The sequence below is a fragment of the Seriola dumerili genome, unplaced genomic scaffold, assembly GCF_002260705.1.
Source record: "Seriola dumerili isolate Sdu_G_001 unplaced genomic scaffold, Sdu_1.0 BDQW01000409.1, whole genome shotgun sequence".
NCBI classification, from domain to species: Eukaryota; Metazoa; Chordata; class Actinopteri; order Carangiformes; family Carangidae; genus Seriola; species Seriola dumerili.
Window position 1 is genome coordinate 1,727,959 of NW_019174664.1, and position 22,781 is coordinate 1,750,739.

The window sequence follows — 22,781 nt, forward strand, 5'->3', positions numbered from 1 at the left end:
TAACTCAACTTAGCATTTAGCCTAAATGTTAACAGAGAAAAAAATCTTTAGTTATTTCAAATTTCAAGTTTTCATGCACCATTGATGACAATGCACTGATAAGCAGAGGCTGGACTAACTTCTTGACAAGGCAGATAAAGAGTATGTAGTTAAGAGTTATATATACTTGACACCTGGAGTATAGAAGGAAATTGAAGCTGTAGCTGGAGAGACAACATCTTAATGAACTGAAGTTTACATTCTTGCTATAAAAAAAAGGATACATGATTATGTAGTAATATGTGAGGATATGACATTTTTATTGTATTGCACCTACTTCTCACTTGGACCTCACTCCCTCCTCACCAAAATGGCCGCCGTTATACAGTCTTATGTTCTCGGGCCGTTTCATCCCTTAACGGTTGTTTACGGTTGCTATGCAACGTCCAAACGCCGTGGGCAGCGCAGCCGAATGAACGACGAGGGCAATCAACATTATGTCTGTAAATATTTCTGCCTTAACTCTGCTTTATTTTCATTTTTTTCTCAACTGTTTTTATTTTGACTATTTTTTCTCACCTGATGTGTGATGTCCTCTGGTAAACAAGCTCGTCTCAGTGGACTTTCAGATGTGAACTCTTTGTTGGCTAGACGTTAGTAGGGCAGGGATTTCCTGCTGCAGCTCACCTCTGTAGACATGCATTTATAAATCAGAACTGAACATTACCTTTGTTTTTATCCGTTACCTGCTCACAAGCCAACTGCTGTGGAGTGAATGGTGAGTCATGGGGTCAGAGTCAGTGAAGGTGGTGGTCAGGTGCAGGCCCCTGAATGACAGGGAGAAGGCTCTCGGCTCTAAGATGGTGCTGTCCATGGATCTGCGCCGCTGCCAGTGCTTCATTGAGAAGCCTGGGGCCGTGGATGAACCGCCCAAACAGTTCACCTTTGATGGGACCTACTTCATTGATCAAACCACTGAGCAGATGTACAATGAGATTGCCTATGCTTTGGTTGAGGTAAGGTCCTTGAAACAGTTTTGACTCTGTTTTTTGCTTTCAATGCAAGCACAAAGCAACAGTCTGCAGATGTAGGCATTACAAAAGTAGCTCAATGGTCACTGGACACCCTGAGCACATCAGTTGCCTATATCTTATTGCTACTGATTGCAGACCTCATTATTTACTTAACAGTCTGCTGTCAGTCACTTGTGAAGGTCAGCAGGGTGTTGCTCCTTTTTAAAGAAGCTTCATGCAAAAGGTCACCAATGCACTATTTTTCTTTTTCAATTTTTTTTTTCAGGGTGTCACTGAGGGATACAATGGCACAATTTTTGCCTATGGACAAACTGGAAGTGGTAAGTCTTTCACAATGCAGGGGGTGTCCGAGCCTGCAGCCCAGAGGGGAGTCATCCCGAGGGCGTTTGAACACGTCTTTGAGAGTATTCAGGTAGGCAGGGCAACTGTTGTTAATTGTGCCACGCATATATTTCATGCAAAAAGTGCAAAAACCTTGTTTGTGAAACTTTTTCTGTTGGTGCAATCTGCATACTTGCTTCAGTCTAATGATGAGGCCTATCTAAGCAATGCATGCTCAGAGAGAATAATATTATGCTTGTATGTTTATGTGCAAGCTAGTGTGCAGAAAATACCAAATTCCTGGTGAGGGCCTCCTACTTGGAGATTTACAATGAAGAAATCAGAGACCTTTTAGGAACTGACACCAAACAGAGATTGGAGGTAAGTCTCTTAAAGCACTGTTTTTTCAATAAACAAATCAGGATATACTGTGTAACATTAGAAGCCAAAGGGATTAATGTTCTTTGATTTAGGATAAACATAAGTACAATGATAATGAAACCTGTTTCTCAGACTATTCTGAAAGTGAACACAGTGCTTATATTTTGAACACAAAACTGTAAGAAGTTGCCATGGTGATTCGAAGAACAGAAGTTGCATACACAGTTCCTTGAAGGTGAAGGTGTTTGAACAGGGTGACACATTTTGATTGTGTGTGTTTCTGTGTGGTTGATGAATGCCTAGCTGAAAGAGCACCCAGAGCGTGGGGTGTATGTGCGGGACCTCTCCATGCACACTGTGCACAGTGTGGGGGAGTGTGAGAGAATCATAGAGCAGGGCTGGAGGAACCGGGCAGTGGGCTACACGCTGATGAACAAAGACTCCTCCCGCTCTCACTCCATCTTCACCATCCACCTGGAGATCTGCAACACTGGTGAACACACACATAATTATACAATACCTTTAACACATTGAGTTATATATCTAATATGTTAATATGTGGTAAAGAAGTTTTTATTTGCATAAACCCAACTTTTTAGAGGCATGTGTTGCTATTATGTCTGATAACGTCACCAGCAGCAAGTTAAAGAACAATTCCACCTTCTGATATCATCAAGTCATTATGTTTACGATGTCTCAAGACCTTTGTTGTGGTGAGAAATTGTTCTTTTCGGTGTACCAACTTTCCACTGAAATTTTTATTTCCTGCATGACTTGTTTATAAAGACTGTAAATATGTTGCTTTCACATAAAAATGTGGATGATTGACAGGTAGCCAACATGTTTATTAACACAAAAAGCACCGTGTCTCATGGCTGCATTGTATACTGCTTTATTAGCTATATTGTGTGGAGAAATTGCTATCTCTGTCTCTACTTGGATGGATCACTCATCTGTGATTTACATGTTGGTGCAAAAAGGAGAGCCAGTTACACAAAGAATAAGAAAGCAAAATACTGTTAGACAATACAATCATCAAGGTCAATGTATTTATAGGACACATTAAAGAACAACAAATGTTGACCAGAGTGTTTTACAGAGAGATGTCAATTCTTATCAGTTAAAAACACAAAAATAATTACAAAGTCTAAATAAATAAACAAATACTTGTATAAAAAGAACACAATAAGCATGTTGCTCAGAGAACTAATAAATGATAAAAAGACAGTGTGAGCAAGTACTGTATGTTTGCATAATGACAATCAAAAGAGATGGTTATAGACCCAGAAATGCAAGATACATTTCAAACAGGTATTTCTTTAACAATGTTTGTATCTAACAGTGATTTTTTTTTTTTCACTTAATACAAGATAAAGAAATTTTAAAGTTGTATTTTTTTTTACATTCTCTTTGTCATCCACCTTCTCAGATGCAGCTGGCCAGGACCATCTACGAGCAGGTAAACTCAACCTTGTTGACCTGGCAGGAAGTGAGCGTCAGTCTAAAACTGGAGCTACCGGTGAACGACTGCGTGAGGCCACCAAGATCAACCTTTCCCTCTCGGCCTTGGGTAACGTCATCTCTGCCCTGGTGGACGGACGCTCCAAATACATCCCCTACCGGGACTCCAAGCTGACCAGGCTGCTGCAGGACTCTCTGGGAGGAAACACGCGCACCTTGATGATCGCCTGTCTCTCCCCTGCAGACAACAACTACGAGGAAAGCCTGAGCACGCTGCGCTACGCCAACCGAGCGAAGAGCATCCAGAACAGACCTCGTATCAACGAGGACCCCAAAGATGCTCTGCTCCGAGAGTATCAAGAGGAGATTAAGCAGTTGCGGGCCCTCATCTCAGGCCAGCTGGGCACTGCTAACCTCTCAAGTATGTGGTATATTTTATCTTTTGATATAAACAACATATCTTTATTTTATACTGCCAAAGAATTTAAAAATGCACATAATTGAGAAAACGTTCACTTGTATTTGCTTTTCTTGCTGAAGAAAACTCTTGCTTTTTTGTCCTTTTGTCACGCAGCTCTGCTGGCTGGTCAGCTGTCTGAAGAGTCCCCTGATCTTTCTTCAAGGCCACAGTCGAGCACCGCAGAGGCAGAAAAGGAAAAGATTAAAGAGGCAACTACAGATCGTTCCCACACCAATATATCACTTCACATCTCCACATGTAATGTATAAGGATCAAGTGATTTATGGTCTGTATTCTGCTCTCTCCACAGGAGTACGAGGAGAGGCTGGCCAAGTTGCAGGCTGAGTACAATGCAGAGCAGGAATCCAAGGCAAAGCTGCAGGAGGACATTGCTGCCCTGCGTTCCTCTTATGAATCCAAACTATCTAATCTGGAGCAGGCCCGAGCCACCAGGGGGAGCTCTGTCACCAAGAATGATGACAGAAAATCATCTGCACACATCAAAGAACCATGTAAAGAGTTTATAAATTGGTTTCAGTGCTCACCTTTATGTCAAATAGCACTAGTGAATCAACACTCCTGATAAAGTCTGAACAAAAAGCAAGATGGTTGTTTTTGACTGCTTTGTGTATCAAGATTTCTTGTTACTGTGTCTACACCCTGTTTCCTGACACTGCTGGTTTGTTTCCCAACATCAGTGAGCTCGAGATGTATGACGCAGGTCGCTGAAGAAGAGCTCTGCCTTAAAACTGATGCGGTGTGCCACACTGCGACTGGAGAAACTCCTCTGACCAAGGTACTGTCCACTACCACCACATTACCACTAACCAATAAATAATTAAAAAAAAAGATTTTCATTGCTACATTTATGCAGTGATACTGATCATATCTGTTTTGTAGTTATTTATCACTCTATTTTAAATTTTATTTTAAATTTACCAAGTGAACTACACATTTTTATTTTATAATCACAGCTCATCCACAGGTTTCCCCATTTGACAGTTATGCATCTCCTTTTTGTATTAGTCCTTACCCTTGCTTTTTTAAATATGCTAATTCCCCTAAATTCATACAAGCTCTCTCTGATTTCAAACGGCCTTTGAATGCAGTTTGCTGTGTGGTTCTGACATGAAAATAAACAGTGGGTTATTAGAAAACTTAATGGATGTTATTTCCTCGTGTTGGTGATCCAGCTTGCTGTACCCTGTGCAGAAGTTGGTGTCCAAAAAAGTCCAGGTGGAGATGGACCTATAGACTCACCTGACGCCACCACAGCAGAGCCTCTGGACCAGAAGCATGTGCTGGAAAGGTTTGTTCTTCTTCTATGGTGAAACTGCACACACATTTTACATACGTAGTTGAAACTGTCAGTCAGAGACATAATAGCTGGTCCTTACCATCAGCACTGCTTGTACTTCATGATAAATGTCTTTCTTAATAGTGTCTTTTCAATATTGTACATTATACCAGGAAAATAAGCAGCTTCAAGTGCCTCTTCTTGTCAGGCACTTGAAGCTGCTGTTGTTATTCTACTTCCTCCCTGCCAATGCATCATTCCTGTTCATCTCTCTTCTCCACAGGCTGCAGCAGCTGGAACAGGAGGTGGTGGGTGGGGAGCAGGCCAGGAACAAAGAGTTACAGCAGAGACACCGGCAGAGGAAGAACCTTGCAGACCAGAGAAAGGTCCATCTTATCTGCGCTCTGTCAGAGAACAGTGAGGAGAGTGAAAATGTGCTGTTGAATGTCTACAACTCCATCCAGGAAGAAGTTCATGCAAAAAGCCAAATTCTGGTCAAGGTCCAGGGCAAGGTGGGTCACTGCGGTTGTAAGACAAATGTGACAGGATGTATGGGACATTTTCAAAAATGGATCTGGCCCCTGACAAAGGAATATACTGTATATTTTGGGTCTTTTGTGGACATTTTTAATATATAATTGTTCTACCCTAAAAAAAAAAAAAATCCACTGCTCTGAAAATAATAATCCAATTTTCATAGGAAAAATTTCCATTTTGCTACTCTTCATTGTCGATGCAACAACAGCTGAAACTATACTTTTCATGAAAGCTTTTTTATTCATCCAGCCTCATGCATCATTATTAAGCATCTCAGAGTAGGAATAGTATTAACTGTACTAACTGTTCCAAAATTCTCACAGTGATGCATATTTTCCCCTCTTATTACGAGGCTTGAGAGTAAAAGTATTTAATTTAACAGATAATTAGGAAGCTCATGTCTCCTCCTGGATTGGCTGAGTTAGGAGGTAAAAACTGCTGTTTTATTGCACATCAAATCTTCAATACCATGCAGCATTTTCCAGCTGTGTTCAGGGTGTGCAGTACAAAAGACCAACAAGAGGTTTGCACTGACTGTTGCTGGATAATGTGGAATCAAAATTGCAGTCTTTAAGCTTTCAGTGCTGAATTGTATGCTCTGCCCTTCAACCATAAAGACACATTAATATTATGAAGAGTACAGTCTAGACCTGCTCTATATAAAAGGTTCTGTGAAATAACTTCTGTTATGATTCGGAGCTGTGCAAATAAAATTGACTTGACTTGATTAACCTGTTATGACAGTTGAGAGCAGCCAAACTGGAGATCCGGGACCTGCAGGCAGAGTTCGAGGTGGAGAGAGACGACTACCTGGCAACAATCCGCCGGCTGGAGAGGGAGGGGCAACTTCTGAGCAGCCTGCTGGAGCGTATGGTTCCCCTGGTGCGGCGTGACTGCAACTACAGCAACCTGGACCGCCTGAAGAAAGAAGCTGTCTGGGACGAGGATAGCGCCGCTTGGAGGTTGCCGGATGTGATGGTGCAGAAAACAACACTGCCTTCAGGTGCACCATGTGAAGGGGGGGGGGGGCATAGAGAAAATAGACTAAGTAGATGCTTATTAGGTTTTAGAAATGACGCAGATTCTTTCCCTTAAATACTATCTTGCTTTGTTTCTCTCTCATAGCAGTGCATCCAAAACTTTCAACTCGCAGAGGCTCAACTGCTGATAGCGGAGAATCATTCATGGTGTGTTTATGTGTTTGTTTCATACGTCATCTTTCACTCACATGTACTGAAACATTCATCACAGCCATGCTCCTTTGCGTTTTTAGCAGGTGGAAGAGGACAGGTATAAGGAAATGCTGGACCGCAGTGACAGTGAAAACATCGCCAGCAGCTACTTCAAGTCAAAGAGAGCCAGCCAACTGATGGGGGGCGACACTACCAAGGGACACGGTAATACCAGGACCTTCAGGTCTTCTCCACTGATCACTGACTGGGCTTTCTTTACATTTAGAAGCATCAGCTCTTTGAGGTGGAGCAAATGCAAACAATGGTATAAAAGTAACCATGTTTAGATTGGTGAGAGTTTAGAAAAACTACCTTTTTACAACTAAGATGACCTTCTGCAGCACTCACATTTTACATTTAGGCATTTTCCCTCATATGTTGATCTTACCCATTTGACGGAGCTCTTCTTCCTACAGCCATCCACTCTCCTCCCCTGGTTAACGGGGCGGCCCACCTAACAATGAACAGTTCCACCGTGAACCCACCCGTCAACTCAGACTCCATCCTGCCGCGACCCTTCCGCCTGGAGTCGCTGGGTGTCCCCGTGTCCAATGGTAAGGTGAAGCGCAAAAAAAGCAAAACTCACATCCAGAATGAGGGGATTTGAGAAGACTGTGAATTCCCATGCCCTATACACACTAACACATCTCACGATCATCTATTTTTGACATAAAGATTTTATACAACGTGATTGATCACATATAGTGGATAATAAATTATCAAATATTGAACTTTTGATAACTACTGCTAACCAGAAATGTATACAGTGGACAGTCCAGTTGTGTCTTGTGTCACACTTTGAATGTAATTTTGAGGAAAATGCTACCTATGTTATGATACTATCTGTAAGTTTTTGCACTGTACTCTAAAAACTTTTGATTCAGGCACTGTGAAACTCAAAGTTCAGCTACTATAACGTTTCTTTTCTAAACTATTTTCCTGTTGCTGATTCTAAACCACAATTTTAATCCGTTCCTTATCAAATATTTTAAAAATCTGCACTTGCTGCTGAATAGATACAATAAATAAATGTATCCACTTCAAGGCTAATTTCATTTACTTTACAAAAAGCCATTTAAACTTGTTTAGAGTGTGATGAACAGTAATAAGATCTGAGCCAATGACATGTCAGAGCAGTTTGTAGTGTCACAACAAATGGGTGACTCCACTGTCACAAATGGGTCAGAGGAGCTGTTGTCAAGGCACCAGTGTTGACAGGTAGTAGACACTTATCTCATGTTACATATGACCTCTGGGGTCAGCACTGTGCATTTTTGTGTGACTATTAAACCCTGATAAAGAGATAGAACCCTTAATTAGAGCCAAAACTGTGAATCATAAAAATAGATTTTGATGTTAATATTGAAAGTTTGCATAGATTTCTTTTGATTTGAAATAATCCCATGATGGAGTCTGTCTCTCCAGTGTGGGAGCTGCAGCAGATGCGCAAACTGCAGCCTATCCTTTTTTCTTTTTTTTCTTCCTCTGACGTTGTAGTTGCATATGTATCTCTAGTGATTAACTCAATCCTTTCTGCAGCTCTCTTCTCTGTCTTAGTATCACATTTCTAACTTTGGCAATGGCCTGATTTCTACATCCATTGTTTAATATTACTTGACTGGCAGAGACCCGTGTCAGTTTCAAAATTTGACACCCTTTATTTGCCTGCGTGCAGACATACTAGACACAGGTACAGGCCCATTAGGCGAGGTGCTTGCCTTACTGAGAAGATAACACTACAGAAGGAAACTGTAAATGTCTCTTGCAATAGTCAACCACACACTAATTCCATTGAGGCTTCGGTACTGTTACATAAGAATCGCCTAGCCATTCAAATAAGTCAGTAGGAGGAATTAGAAGTCTTCCATGCAAGGGATATCAAGAGAACAAAGAAAGGAAAGCACCGGTTTGCTAAGTTCACATGGAGGTGGGGCTCAGGATAATCGGATAATGGAAGAACAGCTGAGCAGGCTTTCTCATCGCCCGAGTGGCCTGTAAGATGAGTAGTTTGACTGATAGTCATTCTGTAAGTGGAGTGCTGGGTGAAGCTGAGAGGTAAAGTCACTTGCAGGTTTACAGGGATGACGGTTTGACTTAAAGGGTTTTTGCCTCTTTGTGACTGTTGTTCAACCGCTCAGTCTGAAAAGGCAAATCATTTAGAGCTCAACTTAATTACATGTCAAAGTGAAACAGTCCACAAGGCTTGGCAACAGTTTCAAAAACTAGGCTTCACAATTCAAAAATTTACTGTATTTTCTCACTTGCGCAGAAACGGCTTGACTGCTGTAATACTGTGCTTAGATGTCATGATAAAGATTTCAATATGTAATATATTACATGCAGATTTTTTTTTTATTTTCAGTGATGAGTTTATGGAAATGGTAAAGAGCTGGTAGAAGTAATCACATTGTCATTTTTTTTCACTCTTGATGAACATCTCCAGTATTTAAACCATGAAGGCAGTCACATGAACCCAGCTTGTCATACATGTTTTGAGACCATCTAAACAACATATACAGTTTAAAATTATAGTAGAAACAAATCTGTGAGCTACTGGTACATCAGATCTTAATAATCATGTAATTCTGATAGCTACTATAGTTTAGAAAAGACTGAAAAATCACCCCAAAACATTTTCAGAGTTTTGTTTTATAATAATGATCAGCTGCATAAACTTTTTTTTGCGGCTTTGCTCCAAGTAATGTTCTCAAGGATCCACTTATAGGCACATCTGTGAATTGCAAAACAATCAGTAATGTTAAAATTCTCTTGATTGGGGTTGATGTTTCCTTTAGGTAGAAGTAGAGTGGAACAGCGTGTTATGTACAGTATAATGAGGAATGAACAAGATTCATAGAAAACCACACTGTGGCTTGCTTTCAGTGTGTCACCACTATTCTAAAGTAGGATTTTTTGTGCACACCAAGGCTTACTGCAACGTAATTTCATACATCTGAATTAGGACAAATAATTTCTTATAGCCCCAAAAGTGAGTGTACATACTAGTGTATGCAAAACTGTATTTTAAACATTCAGAAAACCAATGCTGCATCTGATTTGGAGATTTAAGGGTTAAGGACTATAGTGATGTTTATACTGCTTACTTTTTCCATATGCAGTCTTAGGCTGATTTGGTGTCCTGTTGCGCCTAACTGAAATTTGTTACAGTAAACACAATAAGAGATTCTCATTAGACACCATTTTCAACAAATATGGAGAGCCTCAGGGGTTTGATGTGTAAGGTGCATTTCCAGATACTCTTCAGACCTACAGTACAATAGTTGGGGAAAAACTGCCCTCAAGTAAGTAAAATAGCATGACCTAGATTAAAAGTGCTGTTATTTCCATTTAAGTTGTTCTTCTTCATCCTCATGCTTCAATTTGCCAAAGTGTCAAGTGCCAAGTTCCCGCTTAATGCTGTAACCTCTCTTTAATCTGATGGTACTCTTGAACTCTCTCTAAGCACTGCATTTAAGCAGGCAGACTTCTGTTGTTTACCAGTTTTCAGTCTTTGAGCAGTCCAAGCTTTCTGAGCGCTTCTTTTCGATCAGCTCCCATCCCAGGCACCACCATCACAGTATATGCAACTGCGTTTGAAGGTTTGTGGGAGGCAGGCTGAGCTGTAGTGGTGGTTTTCACTGGCTCGGCTGCTGTCATGTGTCCCAGTTCAGGACAGTTTCCACCATTCCTGTAGCTGTTCAGGGTAGCAGAGCGCTCCAAACCAGCTGCCTTCAATCCATTGGATTGGACAGGATGTGATGCAGATACAGACTGTTGGTCACGTCTTGAGTAGTTATGGAAACTGGCACTGCTCTGCAGCAGCTTGTTCTTAGGCTCTGTGGGTACTTGAGAGCAGCAAAACGATGGGCTTCTTGATGGATTACCGTTAGATGGACCTTTTGTATATCTCTTAGGTGTTGGGTCCAAAAAGGAGTGAGATTTAGGGGGAGATAGGGGGGCTACTATCCCATTTTCTGGCTGTTGGTCTTTCAGGAGCCCAAGCTTCTGCAAAGCTGTCAGTCTCACCACCTGGGGATCTGTCGCATGCTTGACACTGTATGAAGAGTCTGAGGTTATCAAACCTTCGTTTGGTGGTTTCACAGATGTGTTGGCAGGAATCTTTTTGGGTTTAGGGGCCACAACTGGAGGACTTGTCTTAGACTTGGAAGACTCAGAGTGGGATCTCTCAGATCTTGGCAGGTTTCCGAGGTTTGGACCTTCCATTGAAGCAGGAAGGCGCTTGTCCAAGTCAATAGTATGATCAACTGTGGGACACAAAGGGGTCTTCTTTGTGGAGGCACTCCTTCGCAGATGAACAAGTGCCTCGTAGGACAGAGGTCCTCTAGGTAAAGGACTCTCAGCTGTTCTAACTGAGTTATCTCTCAGTTTGGTGGGAGGAGGTATCACAACATTAACCTCCAAAGGTACTGGGGGAGTGACAGGTTTCTGGTTGTGTTTGTGACCAGGTTTGCTGCTTGAAGGAGTGAACTGAGGCTTGGAGTAGAGGTTTTTGTCTGGAGGAATGCCTGGTGTAGTACTGGGTACAGAACACATAGTGCTGCTCGCCATAACAAGAGGTGTAGGAACCAGGTAGCTCTGCATGGGCTTAGCGTCAGCATTTTCCTTGATTGGCTCTTTAGAGGCAGGTTTCTGTGAATCTGATAGACAGGCGAGCACGTTTGTTACTGGAAGTACAATGCATTACCGTATTTCAAAGACTGATTTCTAATTCTGCATCTGTTTCAAGAGATTAACTCACCGTTCAGCTTGCTCTTGCTCATGGAGGCTGACAGGTCAGCCAGTTTGGTAGCAAGGTTGCCAGGGCTGGGCAGTAGGTCAGGCTCGTCATTGGACAGTCCACTGTCCTCCTCAGTATCCAAAGACTCAATAGTCTCCTCTAAAAACATGAGACAGGCCTTCTCTTCTGCAGACAGGTGCTCCAGACTATCATCGCTCTGTAATACATAAAACAATTTAGATATCCCAAAAAAGACATGAACTCTCAGAAACTAAATAACAGAATTTACATTTCTTTTATATAAGAATGTTTGAGGCTCTGAACCCTTGACTTCTAAATGTTATATAAAACTATTAAACCAGATTCATCCCTTAATTTTTATGGTTCAGTTTTGTTTCAGTTACCCAAATGTTTTTTGTCTCAATATTTCATGTTGTTTTGTATAATGTAGAAGATCTATTCACATTCTGAGATTCGGGTAAGGTCAGTTACTTACAAAGACAGAATTGGCACTGACAACGCTGTCATAGCTGCCAGCACTGTCCATGCCAGTCATGGTCTCCAATCCAATGCCACCTGGCCAGGTATCGCTTTTGGGCATCTTAGTACCCTACTTATCCAAGGTTAGTGGCACAGTTTGTTGAGTTTCACTCTGTGGAAAGTAAATAAATGGAGAGTTAAATTACAGTTTAAATTGTTCCTCTACAACCTTAGCAGAGTGAAAATATTCTTTTAAAAAATAGTGTAAAGTAGATTCCTTTAAATGGACCATACCATATTTTAACCACATTGTTTATACTTTGCTTCTCTTAACCATTTTCTGAGTTTTTTTTTTTTAGATGCCCTCTCTTCTACACAGTAAAATAATGTTTTTAAGAGTAAATTAAACACATGGACTGAGTCAATTAGAAATGGAGGATGATCATAGAGTCTGATAAAATGTTTAAATAAAAAAGACTGCAACATTTAGTAACAGGGTGAACTCCAGCATGTATTTTTCTGGATCAACATATTATTAAAATTCAAGGCGCTGACCAAGTCTAATTTTAATTCTACGGGACAAGAAGCTCTGGCATGACATTGTCTTTTAGCTGTATAGGAATTTAGACTTTGATTTCCTTTGTTTTTCCTTTGTTTCCTTTGATTAATAAGTGACAGTATGGTGTGCACAGGCACTGATTAACAGGACATGGCTTGGAGTCAGGGAAGCTGGTAAACATTGGTTTACAAAAAAACAAAACAAAAGGGAGACATGGGGAAGAAGGAAAATTAGCTGCTGTGTGTGACCAGTAATCAGCACCACAGAGGTCTGGACAGCTCCGGATCAGGCTGATCCGTGTTTATGAATAGCTCAGGATTAAATATAAACAGTGTCAGACATGTAAAGATAACCGAGAGTTATGTTCTGTAATGCTATTAGCCTGTGCTGCAAGCATGATGTACATCGGTTGGGCTGTGTAGGGCTGGATGTTTTGATCAAGAATTGTAACATACTGCAAAAGAATCTGTATTTACAATATCAATTCATGACAAGAGTGCACAATTGTAGACTTCATACATCATCATGCCATTAAAGAACAACAAATGTATCACAGCATTATTGTGCTGTGTGCATTGTCGCCCCAGAGGAAAATGTCACAGGAGAATGTTAAAACTTTTTCTTGAGAATTAAAAAGTGTTTAAAGCAACTCAAAATCTATTACAAGTGAATAAAAACTGCCCAAAGTGGGCCTTTAGATCCTCTGTATTATCAACCTAGTCTAGTTAGCTAATCCGCTGCATTAAATTTATGTTTTCATTAAGTAAAAATTTCTTTGCTCATAGGGACAGTATAGAATCAGACTGGATTACATTGTGGGCAAACTCCTACACCCATCACTTAAGAATCAACCACTGCATAACAGCAACCATTTTAGTGCAAGACAGGAAGTTCATGTTATTATTTTCACAGAATCTATATTTGCTTAGTGTTCTACTAGGTCTGATTTTCTGATATTATAGCCTGTGAAGCTCCCAACAAGAACTTTTCAAAACAATGTTACCATGCAATTGTAACATAATTAGGGAAAAAAACAAATTAAAGGCAACGTAATTCTGGTGGATAATCTAAATTAATTTTCATACTTTTGCTGGCAAAAGCTATTTGCAGTGGCTGCCTGGAAATGCATCTAAAAGAATACAGTATGCCTGGCATATGGTTCACAGTATTATAGAAGGACACATAGTCTGTATTGGCTAAACCACTACAATGGCTGCATGTTTGTTTAGACAAGTAATGCATGATTTTATTAGGCTATTTTCTAGATTTCTGAATGGCCCCGTCGCTCACTCGGACCTGTCTAAATATCATCTCATAGCCATGTGTGACATCCTGTGTGACCCTGTGATGCCTCTCATATGGACATGAGTTTTCTAGAGGCCTGGTAGAGAATGACAGAGTATCATAGCTTAGTCTCTTTCTGACAGATATCTAACTAGTCCTCTTGCTGCATGTGACTCAGATTACAGCCCACATGCCACTCCTAATCTTCCTCAACCGGATCAATTTCCGACAGGGTGGAGGGCAGCAGTAATGATCTCCTGAAAGCTATATGATATCCAGTGTGACCGTGTTGTCTTACTGTAACAGTCTGGTATTTGGCTGTTTTTCTTCCCCTGGATAAAGCATCAGTTTTAGGTGGTGAAATAAAAAGAGTATGTAAATTGTAATACTCTGACTAGAGATTGGTTTCCTCCTGGGGATGCCAAAATGTAGATACTTTGTATAAAAGCATCTTCAGCATTTGTTTACCTGTCATTTGAGCAGGAGATTTATACCAGAACAAACAAAAAATTAGAGAATAAACACATTTCCCTTTACTTTTACTGTACTTTTACTGGTGTTGTAGAAATAGAGCTGGAGTTTTAGTATAAAGGAACTCCTGTCTGATCTGAGTGATTGAAATTCACTTTTGGATAAGTTTCAACACCTGAGAGTGAAGGGCTGCTACTTAGACCAGGGGAAGCACAAAAGCACTCCTGTTCACTATTCATGGTTTGCAATGTCATCCCATCTCACCAGGCCGTTCCGTAAATGTCCCCATCTGTCCTGCTGCATGCAAGTCAGGATATGAATCTGAACAGTGGAAACACTAAGATAACGCTTTATATACCTGACACAATCTGGCTTGATCCCATGCAGATAACCAGAGCAGCTGCTGTGGCCTGGAGATTATTCAAAAATAATTGTATTTTGAGTTGGGTTTTCCCCTCTCATAACAAAACCTCATACTTATAAAACTGTGGTTAGTCACTAGCCCCTGCAGACCATTTCCAGTGAAAGTTCAACTTAACATTGTGATATATTTTCATTTGTGTTTATATGTAGACTCCTGTCAAACAGTAGCAACTGCCATAAAAAAAAAACAAAAACATACTGATCTTAGCAAAACCATGTGATGCATAGGCTGAGGCCACAAATTTAATTGCCATGTCAAACTTCTTCCAGCATTAATCTCTGACACAATAGCACAGTGTTGTTTTGATTGCGGCTATAAAAGAGCAACTGCCCAAGGTTTTATTATCTTTAATGCACTGTCTGAAAGGGATTATGCAACTAGGTGAAACCATCCCTGTTTAGTTTTTCAAGTTCCGTTTAACCCTCACGACCTGGCCTGCAACCCTCTGCCTTCACATTCATCAGGGGTCCAAGTTCATTTGGCTATTTTTCCTTTTGTAAAGACCAACAGCCCCTATTACAAAATATACAAACATCCATTGATCAAAACGTGTATAATATACATAAGCCTACTTTTACTCCAGTCCCAAGAGACCCCTGAAACTAGTCTACAAATAATACAAAGCCTGACTTCACACTATATGACATTTCTAAATGACATCAGATATAGCTACAGTGTGATGCCACAAAAAGTTGAAGTCGGAGATCATCATGTGGCAGAAGACACATTTTTTTTAAAACGGGATTCCTTAGAAAATGAAAAATGTTGAAATTAATCATAATTTAAATCTTAAGCACAGGTTGACACCTTTTACCCGATAAGTGCCATGAATCACCATTAACAGATAAACACGATTTAAACTAAGATATTTAAACTAAGTACTGACCACAAAGTTGTCCAGAATTGCAGCAGTCGACCACCTGTTTGACTCTCCGCGCATTAGTCAGTTATCCATCTTCTACTTCTTATGCCAATGAGTGAGGACGCGGTGAGTGAGCGGCTCTGAGATACCTGCATGAAGGACTTTGTGCCCTAAGCTTTTAGCCAATCAGAGAGCAGCCTTTTCCATAAGACGCGCGAGCCCTCGTCGTCATAGCTACACCTGCAATAATCTGTTAATCAGTATCTGTTTCAAACTCTCTCTCTCTCTCTGCAAACAGTAGCGCGTGTGGTCGGGGGACGTTTTAATCCACTAATAACCCAGACTCGTTTAAAATGCAATACAAAACAATTACTCGTTACTTCACAAGAGTTGGGAGCAGTGTTTACGTTACACTAGGAACCGTTAACCCGTGGTAGACAAGGTTTGCATAAAGCTTCTTCTATGTGACCACACAAACTAAATTATTTTTTGTTTATATATATATATATATATATATATATATAAATAATTGTCTATAAATTGTCTCTTTTAATAGTAGCTGCTACAGTTGGTCAAACAGTCAGCTGAACAAATCTTTGATCCTATTAAGATAAAAATAACATGTAGGTAGTGTAATCCCACTCTGATGGCACAGGATCAGTGTTGTTCAGCCAAACGGGGCTGATCTCTAGTGACCAAGGATTGACTGAGTTATAAATAGAGATGGTTATATCCGTTATCTATTTGTATCCATCAGTACAAAAATAATCAGGGCCATTTAAAGTAACACACGTTTCTCTCATTGTTTTGAATGGACTGTAGTTTTCTGTAAAGGTTTTATATTCATTTAGACATGAGAACTGTGAAGCAATATTAGCTTGAAGTTAGTTTTGTCACAATACAATTATATGGATAAATAGACATTATTTAAGATCCATACCTTTGATGATAAACAAGTAGTCAAGTAGAATGATAACAATCAAAAAAAAAATCTTTACACAAATTTAAAGGTAAATAGTAGTAGTAATAAACAGTTGTTACAAAACGACTCGTGCACACATCATCGGCTATAACGTTTTATTGTGACACAACACTGAAAAAAATCAAGTAAATCCAGTTGTTCTGTAGTGCTTTATGTGCAACATTCATTGTTATTGTCCTTGAAGAGTCATGAGAACTTGGTTAATACAAAATACAACAAAGCCGTTTCATAGTTTCACTTGTATGCAAGCTGATTAATCCATTATTACTGTAAAAATCAAATAAACTACCTAAGGTAACAGATGAGGGAAAAAAATCATAGTAATTCACATTCAAACAAAAAGTAATTTGACATTTTCGCGTTGCCTTTCGTTTATTCCTAACACCATCTCAGAGTCTGAACCAAGAAAAATTCTAACAGAAAGTCCCAATCAATCCTCCCTTGACAAACTTAAACTTTTGGCATCAACTCGGTACCAATATTGCCAAATACTGGTTCTGCATAATAAACTGAGCTTCAAGGAAAAAAAAAAACTGATATCTTAATGGCCGCCTCTGATTACACATTTTTGACCTGATGTTTAGCATACATGAGTGCATGCTTCATCCTTTTAGGCAGTGAGTTTCCAAGGAATAACCAAAGAGATGATGCCTGACTTTAGCTGAAAATGAGAGAACATCCTCCAGTTGTGCAAAACATACAGTGGAACAGAGTGGCAATATTTGGACAAGCACTACAAATTAAACCAAAACCTTTACTCACAGTTCCCAAACACCCTGACTGTGAGATGAAAAATTATAATTGAAAAAGTTAAAGATTAATGTTGATTAGCAAAGCACATAATGTATGGATTGTACCTGAACAGTAAATGCATTAAGTGAGCAGGACTTCTCTCACATAGCGTAGCTTACACGCACTCATTTTAGATTTCTAGTTAATTCACCATGCATCCTCTCACCATGATCTGTGTTCTGAAATACAATGCTCAAACACCCCCTCATGACCGCTTAAGTGTTTTTCAAACTATGCAGCAATATTTAAAAAAAAAACAACTGGTTTTTAAAAGATTAGTTCTTACAGCATGACATCTGAAAATTACACACCAGAATTAAAAATTACACTCCTGAAAACCTGTCGTACCAATGGAGAAAAACAAAGCACTACAGGTTTTGTAAAATAGTTTTCAGCACCATTATTTATTTATTTATTGTTTAAATTTAAAACAAGCTCACTGATAAACGATGATGCAACATTAAAAAAGGGGGAAAAAGTCCCACATAAGTAATTAGGCTAATTTTTGATTACAATTTGCAATATGATAAATCTATTTCAAAATACATAAACTCAATCTCAAACCTCATTCACACTGGCCACTGCTCAGAAAATTCAAAGTGATGTCGCAAATAGCACAATTGTATGAAGATGATTCTAGCATGGCATTAACAATGCCCAACTGTGCTCAACAATTCAGACATCTAAAGTGAACCAAATTATCAGCTTTAAGTACTGGAAGAGTTCCTGACAAACCTCTGTCCACAATGGAAATATAAAACATGCTACATAACCAACATGATGAATAACAGTCAAACTTGGTGTGCTGCATTTAAGACAACAGTGAGTAGGACCATATCATAGTACAAATAATTCTTAGTGGTTGTTTAATCACTCTTTGCAGTGGGATTTTATCACATATATAAGTTCAGTCAGTCACAGGTAACTATTAGCAAGTTGGTGCATTTTCTAACTGACAACACATCAGCCACTGTTTGGTTTGTCTCAATACAACCCAACCATCGAGTAATCGAAACAGATTAAAACAAATCCTAAGAATTGTTTGCATAATTTCCTGGCCCAGGTTAAACAGATTTGAAACCATCCCTAACAGGCCAACATGATGGTTTAATGACATCAGAGCTCTGCAGTAGCGTTTCTGACTTTGAGAACTGACAGCAGTTAAAAAATAATACTGAACAGGTTAGAGGCTGAACACAGTGTCTGCAGATTCTCCATAGATGTCGCTAGACAATGTGAGGTAGAGGATCACACAAGCAGACAGACAGACAGACAGACAGAGTTGTCAGACATGGGGCACAGGTTTGGTGGTGGTTGTATTTGTGAGAGGGGAAAAAAAGACTTAACAATGTTCATACTTCCCCAAAATTAGTGTGGCCTGTCTCCTTGGCATGCTCCCGAGCTTCCTTTTGTCCAACCAGGCCTGTCTGGCACACCATGCAGCGCAATGCAAAGCGGTTTACGTCCGTGAACTGCCGCTTGCGGCGGGCCTCGTCTGCCAGCTCGAGGGCCTGGGCCAGGATTATGTCGTCTGTGGTGGAGAAGATAGTCTGGGGCGGGGTGTCAGAGCCGGGGTTTTCTTTCTGCAGCGGGTCATAGTGGATGCCGTCATAGATGAGCAGAACACGTTTGTGGTAGCCAGCATCCTCCCCAAATCGATCAACTCGGACTGTCTGAGTGTCCACCACGCAGATCTCACACTGGTAAAACTTGGACAGGATGGACACCTCAATGGCTCCTCCCCAGGTGTCGTCGCGTCTTATCCAGGAGCAGTACTCCTCGTTGGTCTTTCCCAGCACCGCTTCACAGTAAGCTGCAGGGTCACTCGACACAATTTGGGCAATGAGGCCTCGCATCTCAGGAGCACAAGCAGGGTCATATACGCCACCTTCCACGACATAATACACACTGGTGAAGAGGCAGGAGTTGTCAGCTGGGACCACTCGACGTGCCAGCACAGGTGAGGCTTCCAGGCGTGGTGTTTTAGTCACAGTGGGATGATCCTGAGGCTTTGGCTTGTTCTTTTCTTCCTCAACAATGAGTGTGTCTCCTGTGAGGATAACAAATCAATGATACAACTTAGCTCAACCTGGTCAGACTTTGTTTGACAACGTGGAGAGGAAAAAACATTATATTGATTATAGATATTCAGTTTAATCTTTTGCACATATTTGAAACGTCTCAAAAAAATCTGATCGCAAAAAAGTGTATATAAATGGGTCAGTTCACCCAATTACAAAAAATAGTGTGCCATGGTTTTGAGATTTCCATCTGATATTTCTACCACAACTGCAATACAATGAAGGTGAACTGAATTTGGTTTGGGGTGCACAGCAATGAAGAATGAAAAAAAAATTCACAGCATTTTTTTTGTTGTTGCAGAAACAGTGTCCTGGTTCCTCTGGATAATCCACGAAATACTGTCCAGAGCTACAAAAACCTGAACCTAAATGTAAAATCTGTCATTCTACTTATGTCTTGAAAAAAAAGGTTTCTAACGTAATAAAATAAAATAATATCAACAATAAATGGTGTGATTTTTTCCCCCATGTTATCTGTATATTTTTGATGTTTGACACACACCTGATTTGATGGGGTAATCCTTGAGGTGAGCATCTCCATTTCGAAGATCAAGGCTGGAGGGTGGGTAACCAACCATAATTTTCTGCACATCACAGGGGATACCAGTCAGCTCCTCCACCTTACTCTTCAGCTCTTGGACACAGGACTGATGAGTCAAGCCCTGCATTATGTGGCTCCCATTTTTGGTCTTACAGCGAAGCCTCAACATCCTACCTACAAAAATGTGAAATCTTAATTTAACTCATATCTGTAACAATGAAAGTAACTGGTATACAAATGACTAATCTACCATGGTATTTGTTGACAAGAGATTGAGCTATCAAGAGGACACTTGGTAAACATCTCAATTCATAAAGAATATTTAATAAAATTTCTGATAAAGTTTTCTTTGTTACTATAAAAGCCTATCTGGAATACATCAAATCTTAATCATATCCAGTCACTATTTCTGCTGCTGTCATTCTAATGTTCAATCACAAATATGTACCAGTTTCAGGTCTAGACAGGAGTTTCCATTATTTTGTCCCTCATTTATTTCAATGACAGCAGACTAATCCAATAGGCTACAGTTCAACAGCATCACAAACTACATCCTCCAAAATGATCAGTTAAATCAACACCTCTCTAAAACAATTGAAATAAAACGGAACATTATAACCTCCAGGGAGGTAGGATTTATTGCAGGATTCGACTGCATTACTTTTAGCTAGAGATACCTAATAACCTGGTAAACTTGATGTATACTGTATGTAATTAATTCCATGTTGCCATCTTTATTTGGACGGAAGAATGCTAACATACCTAATCAAATTAATTAACATTTCCAATTCACTGCCTGGAGCTGTTGCAAAAGCAGGATAGGTGACCTGGTTATTAGAAATGTCAAATAGATCCTTTAAATGTCATAAACGCAGTTTGAGTTACGTTTTTTCACGTTTTTTTCTTTGAACTAAAATAGTACCTCAGTTCATCAGTACAAAATGTCAAAATGTAGTAAGAGTGGTTATGTGAGATACAAACTGGACATAGGGAAGCGCCAGAAACCAAGAAGAAATACTATACATGAAATTGTAGTCAGTTCTAAGTGCCGAGTCATAAACATATAGCTAGAATTGTAAATCCACTAGTCATGGTAAGTTATTTGTAATATGTAATTCGTCTAATAAGTACATTGTGCAGGGATTTAACAACTTTGAATCAAGTACACAGTTACTTTATTTACATGTTGTTGAGGTTATGTAAAGTTATCTAGCTTGGAATTTATCTGCTTTACCATGTAGCGATAAGCCACATTAGCTTGACTCTGCTAATTGTATATAATAGTCAATGTTATACCGAAGGCAGGTCAGATAGTCTATATTGTGCTAGCCGTTATATTATAGTACTGCTTTCTAAATAGACGTATAACAATTAAACTGCTGATGGGCAGCAGCAGTAGAGTAAAACACCTGACAGCGACATTGCTTTGTTTTATTTTCTTTGTTCTGGCAGTTAACTCAGCAATAAGACACACAGATAGCGGACTAAGCTAGGAACTATCTGCCAAGCAAGAAAAACTGAATTATGTGGGGCCACTTGTTACTCAACTCGACAAATAGTCGCGCCGTTAGTGACATTTATTCTAAAAGTGTATGAAAGAAACATAGTTGCCCGTATTCAGGCACAAATTAATGTTAATGTTTGACGGGCAGCTAACTGTATCATGTATCATCTGCTAACCTTAGCATGCTAGCCTGACCATTATCTTGGCGTGAATTGGACAGTATTTTTTCAAACGTTTCGCATCCAAATAAACTATGGTAAATTCTTTTACCTGTCAGGCGACAAATCTATACACGACCAAGTGCATTAAGTGGTATGACAATGGGCTAAGTTGTTTTTTTTCCTCACCTGCCGTGGACTGCAGCCCTGCCTGAAACAATAAACATCCAGTGAGACCGCTGGTGTGTGGAACGTTACATACGTCTGTATGACATCATGACGCTAGCTGTCTTCTACCGTAAATTCCCTAATAGATGCAACCGAGTTTTTGAGCTACAGTAATATTTACAGTATTTGTTATGCCACAAATAAGCACATTGAGGCCTCCTGTGTTTGCAGTGTGTGCAAAACACACTGTAACTACTTTCTTGAGGCATTTCTATTCATGTCATGTTTAATAATGACATTGAAATATGTAGCCTGACACCGATGCATCATTTTACTGTTGTATCTGTTTAAACTGGAGCTAGTTGTAACCACCACCAGTTAGTTAGTTAAGCCCAGTGGTTCCCAATCTAAAGGCCCCTTCATTAATGTTTATTTAAATTTAGTTTAACCATGTGAGAAGTTTAGAAGGCAAGTCACTCTTTTAGTGAAGCTGCTTACAACTCATATAAATTTGTGACCAACTAGACACACTTTTTTGTAATGTGTCACATGTCAAAATGTTTGGAAACCACTGATGTAATCTTTAACAATGTGTTGTATTTTATATCATATTTTTTTTAATACAAAGTCTTACAAAATCTTTATTTCAAAATCTTAATCTGAAAAGTAACTGGAGGAGTTAAAAGTACAGTATTCCCTCTGAAAAGTAGGCATCAGTGGCAGTTCTAACTTGTATGTTGCCCGGGGCAAATACTCCCTTCAGCCCCCCCGCCCCAGCTACAACTAAAGACACACTACTCTGTACAAGCTGTAACTTTTTTTTAAACAAATGATCATAACTTTTAAAAACTAAACATATGTATACATATATGTGTATATATATATATATACACACACACACAATGTTTTTATGACTTTTTTTATGCCTTAGTGTACCATGACGTTTTCATCCCTTGCTATAATATGACGTTTTTATGACGTTTTTTATCCCTTACAGTAATATGAAATTTTTATGGCTTTTTTTAGCCTAAGTAC

At 39.7% G+C, this 22,781-nt stretch overlaps 3 protein-coding genes across 5 annotated transcripts; 1 reads left to right on the forward strand and 2 right to left on the reverse strand.

Moving 5' to 3' along the window:
* Window positions 1-443: 443 nt before the first annotated feature.
* On the forward strand, window positions 444-19,768 carry kif17 (kinesin family member 17). Of its 3 annotated transcripts, none has more exons than XM_022761380.1 (15): window positions 444-995; window positions 1,279-1,425; window positions 1,614-1,715; window positions 2,019-2,208; window positions 3,145-3,597; window positions 3,751-3,845; window positions 3,947-4,148; window positions 4,335-4,432; window positions 4,830-4,945; window positions 5,217-5,445; window positions 6,215-6,473; window positions 6,596-6,657; window positions 6,744-6,867; window positions 7,119-7,256; window positions 19,677-19,768. In XM_022761380.1, the coding sequence occupies exons 1-15, from the start codon at window positions 765-767 to the stop codon at window positions 19,736-19,738; spliced, it is 2,508 nt and encodes an 835-aa protein (XP_022617101.1). In that variant the 5' UTR covers window positions 444-764; the 3' UTR covers window positions 19,739-19,768. The 3 variants fall into 3 exon arrangements, with proteins under 3 accessions (XP_022617101.1, XP_022617102.1, XP_022617103.1); XM_022761381.1 differs by having other exon boundaries at window positions 6,747-6,867; XM_022761382.1 differs by having other exon boundaries at window positions 6,599-6,657.
* Window positions 8,754-15,627, reverse strand: LOC111233542 (specifically androgen-regulated gene protein-like). Its single transcript, XM_022761383.1, has 4 exons — window positions 15,545-15,627; window positions 11,937-12,092; window positions 11,462-11,657; window positions 8,754-11,360 (listed from the first exon to the last, which is right to left on the reverse strand). The coding sequence occupies exons 2-4, from the start codon at window positions 12,039-12,041 to the stop codon at window positions 10,207-10,209; spliced, it is 1,455 nt and encodes a 484-aa protein (XP_022617104.1). The 5' UTR covers window positions 12,042-12,092; window positions 15,545-15,627; the 3' UTR covers window positions 8,754-10,206.
* On the reverse strand, window positions 16,590-21,817 carry yod1 (YOD1 deubiquitinase). The gene is made up of 3 exons (XM_022761384.1): window positions 21,768-21,817; window positions 19,878-20,090; window positions 16,590-19,344 (listed from the first exon to the last, which is right to left on the reverse strand). Exons 2-3 carry the CDS (start codon window positions 20,083-20,085, stop codon window positions 18,647-18,649), a joined length of 906 nt encoding a protein of 301 aa, XP_022617105.1. The 5' UTR covers window positions 20,086-20,090; window positions 21,768-21,817; the 3' UTR covers window positions 16,590-18,646.
* Window positions 21,818-22,781: the final 964 nt, after the last annotated feature.

Excerpts from the sequence above, each read along its gene's own strand:
- kif17 (XM_022761380.1), top strand. The coding sequence starts at position 765 with ATGGGGTCAGAGTCAGTGAAGGTGGTGGTCAGGTGCAGGCCCCTGAAT. Across the intron at positions 1,426-1,613 it reads ACGTCTTTGAGAGTATTCAG|TGTGCAGAAAATACCAAATT; the intron begins GTAGGCAGGGCA and ends TGTGCAAGCTAG. Across the intron at positions 3,846-3,946 it reads AAAAGGAAAAGATTAAAGAG|GAGTACGAGGAGAGGCTGGC; the intron begins GCAACTACAGAT and ends CTCTCTCCACAG.
- LOC111233542 (XM_022761383.1), bottom strand. The coding sequence starts at position 12,041 with ATGCCCAAAAGCGATACCTGGCCAGGTGGCATTGGATTGGAGACCATG. Across the intron at positions 11,658-11,936 it reads TCAGTGCCAATTCTGTCTTT|AGCGATGATAGTCTGGAGCA; the intron begins GTAAGTAACTGA and ends TATGTATTACAG. Across the intron at positions 11,361-11,461 it reads GAGCAAGAGCAAGCTGAACG|ATTCACAGAAACCTGCCTCT; the intron begins GTGAGTTAATCT and ends CCTGTCTATCAG.
- yod1 (XM_022761384.1), bottom strand. The coding sequence starts at position 20,085 with ATGTTGAGGCTTCGCTGTAAGACCAAAAATGGGAGCCACATAATGCAG. Across the intron at positions 19,345-19,877 it reads GGATTACCCCATCAAATCAG|GAGACACACTCATTGTTGAG; the intron begins GTGTGTGTCAAA and ends TTATCCTCACAG.